General features: G+C 38.6%; 1 protein-coding gene across 2 annotated transcripts in view; it reads right to left on the bottom strand.

Annotated features, from left to right (window-relative positions):
• Positions 1-6,375, bottom strand: part of UBE4B (ubiquitination factor E4B) — a 174,417-nt gene that overhangs the window by 79,663 nt on the left and 88,379 nt on the right. The window contains exons 2-3 of one of the 2 annotated variants that reach the window (XM_027770643.1): positions 3,211-3,287; positions 1,882-1,969 (exon numbers count right to left, since the gene is read on the bottom strand). In XM_027770643.1, the coding sequence (XP_027626444.1) occupies positions 1,882-1,968 (87 nt within the window). In that variant the 5' untranslated portion in view covers position 1,969; positions 3,211-3,287. The remainder of the gene's footprint in view (positions 1-1,881; positions 1,970-3,210; positions 3,288-6,375) is intronic. The other variant, XM_027770642.1, reaches the window with a different exon arrangement.

Here is a 6,375-nt window from a genome sequence, read left to right on the forward strand (position 1 = left end):
TACACACACACACACACACACACACACACATATATATATAATATCTGTTTATCTATATATATAATATATATATAGAATATATATCTATATAGAATATATACTGTTGTATATATTGTATAATATATAATATCTACATATAGATATTATATATTATAGCCAGGTACATAACCAATTTTCCTCTAGGGATTTTTCCACAATTTAATGTTTCTTATTACATTCCACCACAGATAAAATACCATATGGAAAGAACTTTGTAAACATGAAAGAACTATACAAGTAGGGAACCAGCAGTTAGTGTAATGGCTATGTCGCTGGACTCCCACGTAGTCGACCGCGGTTCGTGTCGCGGACCCGGTGGCTTAAAACTCACGCCGGGCGTGTGTGCGTGCGTGCCCAAGATCCCGAGAGGAGAATGGAGGAGAAGGGATTGCGGTGTGACCATCCCCCCTGGGGGGTGATTTCTCGCTTTCTGTCTCTATGCCTCTCTCTGTCTGTCTGGCGAGCGCACACGCCCTACAGTGAAAATCTCTCCAAAAAAAAAAAAGAACTATACAAGAAAAGTGTTGTATCACTAAAAGGCTACAGCCCAACCTCTAATCATCAAAATGAGTTACCAAAGGACTCCTAAAATTTACTGAATAGAAAGTGATGTAATTACCTATATCATGACATCAACAACAAAACAGAAAAAAATTAAAAAACCCAAATACAGGAAACTAAGTTTGGATGATAATAAAATATGACATCCTCCTAGGGCCAGCAGATGGCATAGTGGTTATGTTGCTGGACTTCCACATGGCCAACTGTAGGCTCAAGGCCTGGACCGGTGGCTTGAAAATCACTCTGGGAACATGTGCATGTATGCCCAAGATTTGGGGAGGAGAATGGAGAAGGAATTGCGGTGTGGCCATCCCTCCCATGGGGTGATTTCTCAATTTCCTTGTCACTGTCTCGTTTCTCTCTCTTCAGCAAGTGCACATGCCATAAGGCAAAAATCTCTAACGGAAAAAAATATATATATATGGTCCTGTTTTAAAAATGTTTACTTAACAATGTATTGGGTCGTAGAAAGTCATGATGCAGGGGCCAGCAGGTAGCATGGTGGATAGGGGCGCTAGACTCCCACATGGCCAACCACGGTTCAAGTCTCAGACCTGGTGGCTTGCTTTCTCACTTCTTCTCTCTCTCTCTGATCAAAATGGAAAATAATGATAATAATAATAAATAAAGTTAAATAATTCTTTAAAAAAATAAAAAAGAAAGTCATGATAGCATTTTTGTATAGAAAAACACGTCATGACTTTCCAAACAACCTAACATTTACATATTCTTGTTTCAGTCCCCTGCTATTCTCCTCAGGACACTGCCAAATATATAACAACAATCTAGCTGCTGAAGGCAAAGACCAACAGAAAAAAATTCTAGTTAGCTCTAAATGAATTCCTACTACAAACTAAATTTACTGATCAAAACATGAACTTGAACAAAAGATAACTGAAGAATTTTATAGATAAAAGAACTGTTATACTTACCTTAATAAGGGCAATTCCGGCTACACATTTTTCTTTTTTAAAAAAAAGATTTATTTATTTCATTGTATTAGTAGTATTTTTAATTTGACCAGTGAAAGACAGAGAGAGAAAGGGAGAATGAGAAAGCAAGCCTCCAGATCCAGGACTCAGACTGAGATTGGCTATGTGGGAGTCCAGCGACTTAACCACCATGCCACCATTTTTCTTAAAAAAGGAAAGAAATCACCTGTATAGAATTTGCTAATTTGGAGAGGCCCATCCTAACATGCTATAGATTTAAGACATGAAATAGTGTTTATTTACATTACCTGTACTAAAAACTGAAGCAAGGATTTAATCTCTTACCAACCTTATCACTGAGGCTCCTTTTTTCTCTTCGATCACTTTCATCAACCTCCATATTTTCAATTCCTGAATCCACATCCACCTGGGACATGCTTTAAGTATAAAAGACAAGTAAGTCCTTTACCTTTTATAAACCCACACAATGCCGCAGCTGCTGGTTGAGGAAAAGTTTTACAATATCAGTTAAATAAAGCCAAAAAAGCAAAATGATAAACTTTCATTCTTTTTCTTACTAATTTTTAAGAGTTCTTCGTACATTAAGATAAAGACATTGTACCTATCATCATATCCAAAATATTTTTCTTACGCTGTCATTTTTTGGGGGTTACTTTAAAAAAAAAATAAGAGCAGATTCTCTATACATATTAGTTTTAAACAACATAAAACTCAACCAGAGGCTGATTACAAAAACTGGTTAAATACATATTACTTCTCCCTCCCACTAAATAATTGTCCTAGCATCATTCATTGAAAAAGGCATCCTTTTTTTTTTCATTAATATGAAATCTGCTATGTCAAATGTCCAATTTTCATACATGTAGGAGTCTTATTTCTGGATACTTATTTCTGTTCCACTGGACAGCCTGTCAGTCTTGAGCCATTATCACTCTGACTTACTAAAACCTCAGAATACATCTTACGACATGCGTCTTCATCCTGTTCTACTACAGGAGTGACTTAGCCACTCTTGGCCCTACTCTCTTCTATACATACTTAAAAATCATCTCAACAGTTGCTTAAGAATTCCTACTGGAATCCTGACGAGAATTTCATTAACTCTAGAGATTAAACTGGGAGAAATGAAATCGTTATGTTATTGAGTCTTTATCTCCAAGTATGTAGGCCTCCTTTCAGGCCCTTCAATAATTTTCTCCATAAAAGTCTTACATTGCTTTAGCTAGATTTATTCCTAGGTACCATAGAGTTTATAATAAAACTGTGAAAGGTACCTTTATAAAAAATAAGTTTCCTAACTTTTTTGTTGTTGGCATGCAGCAATGCAACTAATTTTTAACAACTTATTTACTTATAGATAGGGTTTACAATACAGAAAACCAAGTTATCTCCAAATAATAAATGTTTTGTTTTCTCCCTTCGATCCTTACTTGTTTCACTGCACTAGGTAAATACTGGCAGAAACTGCAGCTGTCTGCGTTCTTATTCCTAATTTTACAAAGAGTGATTACAACTTTTCACCACTGGACACGAAAGCTGCTGTAGTTTTTTGGGAGATGTCCTTATATTAGTTAGAATAAGACAGGCTACGCTGTTGCAACACATACACTCAGCAATCTTAGAGGCTTAACACTATAAGGGTTTATTTCTTGCTTACGCAAAGTCTGATGAGAGTGAAGCATCCTTACTCCATCTTTAATCTATGCCATCTGCAATACACAGCCTCCAAGGTCACTGGAGCAAGAGAAGAGAGGGATGGAGGAGGAACATCGGCTCAACTGCCTTCACCTACACGTGACACATGTCACTCCCACTCACAGTCTATTGGACAGAGCTAGTCATTTGTCCCCAATCTAACTGTAAAGCAGACTGGGAAATGTCAAGAAACTTGTGGAATACTTGCTAAACTCTGTCTCTGCCACACTGCTTTAATCCTATCAGTTTAAGGATACTCCTTTCTCTTCCTCATTTGCTAAGATTTTTATCATGTAGAATTTTTTTCTTCTCTCTTTTTTAGTGCCAGAGGGTGTGTATGCTCACCAGAGAAGGACAGAGAGAAAGCACTGTCCCCCAATCGGGGCATGGTCACACCACAATCCTTTTTTACTCCATTTCTGCATCCCATTGGATTTTGGACATGCATGCACATGCACCTGTCATATTCTTCAAGCCACTGGGGCCAGGATTCAAACTGGGGTCAGCTATGTGAGATGCAGCTCTCTGCAAGCGCTCAACTGCTGTGTTGCAGAGCCAGGCCTATCACATGGAATTTTATCAAATTTTGCAGCTACGAACACTGTAAGGAATTTCTCTTTCATATATAATATGGTGAATAATATTTACAGATTTTTTTTCTACTGTTAGTGCACCGCTGCATTCCTAAGATAAACCCCAGTTGATTATGATATATTTATCATATTATTTATATTACTATTTTTTAAGAGGTTTTTTTGTTATAGGGGGCGTGCGCTTGCCAGAAAGACAGAGAGAGACAGAGAGACAGAAAGCGAGAAATCACCCCCCGGGGGGATGGCCACACTGCAATCCCTTCTCCTCCGTTCTCCTCTCAGGATCTTGGGCACGCACGTACACGCGCCTGGCATGAGAGAGAGAGAGGGCGTCCAAGCCACCGGGTCCGGGACTTGAACCGCGGTCAACCATGTGGGAGATCAGTGACATAGCCATTATGCTAACTGCTGGTCCCTATTACTATTTTTTTAAAGACACGGTCTCTCTATATTATGATCCTCCTGCCTCAGCCTCAGCCTCAGCCTCAGCCTCAGCCAGGATTACAGGCATGGGCTACTACATCTGGCTCTGTTTCAGACGGGGTCTCCCTATGCTCCCCTCAAGCTCACGATCCTCCTGCTCTAGCCTCTGAGTCATGGGGGTTACTGGAATGCACGAGAATGCCTGGCGTTTAGGTTGAAGTGGTAATCAAACCTGAGCCTCTCATGAGGGCCTGGCCTGCGGAGTACATTGTCTTAGCAGCATATGCCTCCGCAGCTGGACTTGCACTGTGCCGTTTTTAAGGTAAACTTGTCATGGGAGTGTACGTACAGAAAGGTGCATACATGTGTGCCTGGCTGAATGAACTTTCACGAAGTAAAACATACTAATGTAATCAGGAAATAGTATACCAGGACCCCAAAAGCTGCTCTTTCACCCTTTCTTTCAATTACTATTACTTTGGCCTACAGTAATCACTGTCCTGGCATCTAACCATAGAGATTTGTCTTGCCAGGCTTTTATGTTGTAGTATTTGATTTATCAATATCTTAAGATTTTTGAAAAAATGTTCATGAGTGGGCCAGCAGGTAGTATGGTGGTTAAGGTGCTGGACTCCCTCATGGCCAAATGTGGTTCAAATTCCAGACTTGAAGGCTTTCTCTCTCTCTCTCTCTCTCTCTCTCTTTTTCTCTCTCTCTCTGTGTGTGTGTGTGTGTGTGGTGAGTGTACATGCCCTATAGCAAATTTTAAATAATAATAATAATTAATAAAATTTTAATTTGTAGTTCTTAAAAACAAGTTGATGAGTAATTACCATGTAACTGATTTTCTTTTCTATTTTTCTTGTCTGACTTTAATATTAAAGTAACATTAACCTTGTAAATTGAGTTAAGATGGTCCCTTTTTTTTTTAAGACTTATCTATTTAAGTTTTATTTATTCTTTTTTTTTTTTTTTTTAATTTGACCAGAGAGAGACACACAGAGAGAGAAAGAGAGAGGGAAAGTGAGAAAGTGAGCCACCAGGTCCAGGACTCAAACTGCGGTAGGCCACATGGGAGTGTCCAGCTCCTTAACCACCACGCCAACTGCTGGTCCTGGTCCCTATTTTATTTAATTATCTAAAAAAATTCATGTAAAATTGGAATGAAAGAATTATCAGTAAAAATCATATGAGCAGGGTTGTGCTTTTTGTTTATTTGTTTTCTTTTGTTTTTAAGGTTTCTTTCTTTCCAAAGAGAAAGACAGACACCCTCAATAGGGTCTCATACTGTGATCTTTGTTTCAGCTTTGCAGCAAGCTAGGATCATGGTGGGCATGTACCTGCACACCCCACATGTCCAAGTCGACCAGAAACCAAACCCCAATCTTCCAGATGGCTTCCGGCACTGTCAAGTGGTGCACCACCACTGCGCCATCGCAGCTGGGTCAAGCAGGGTATTTTCTTTAGAAAACTTTAAAATATGAATTAGGGCCAACCAGAGGGGTAGTGGTTAGCACAGCTGTATCCCACATGGCCAACTGCAAGGTTGAGTCCCTGAACCAGTGGCTTGGAAAATATGCCATGCCCATGTGCACGTGTGTGTGTGCCCAAAATCATGAAAAGATTAAAAAAAATAAAAAAAGAGGAGATTGCAACAGGGCCATCTTCCTTGGGCAGTGCTTTCTTACTCCTCTACTCTTCCAGTGAGCACATGCACCTTTTAGCAAAATTTTTTAAAATAATTGACTCAGGGCCAGCAGGTGGCATGGTGGTTAAGGTCCAGGATACTCAAGTGGTTTATTGTGGTTCAAGTCCTAGACCGAGCAGCTTGCCTTTTTTTTTTAAATTTTATTTATTTATTTATTTATTTATTTATTTATTTTATGGAATGACGGCCAGGAATGAAAAATCAGCCTCTCTTACTAAACAGCCTGCATTAATGACTTCCATAAGAACCAATCTACTGATTTTGTTAAATTTATCTGATTTTGTTAAATTTATCTTATAGATTAATTATTTTTTTTGTTTTTTTAGATTCTTTTTTTATTTTTACTATCATCATAATCTTTTTTATATTACATTGGATTACATATAACTTTACAGTGTATTAC

This window comes from Tupaia chinensis, unplaced genomic scaffold (genome assembly GCF_000334495.1).
Source record: "Tupaia chinensis unplaced genomic scaffold, TupChi_1.0 Scaffold000146_1, whole genome shotgun sequence".
In the NCBI taxonomy this organism is placed as follows: domain Eukaryota; kingdom Metazoa; phylum Chordata; class Mammalia; order Scandentia; family Tupaiidae; genus Tupaia; species Tupaia belangeri.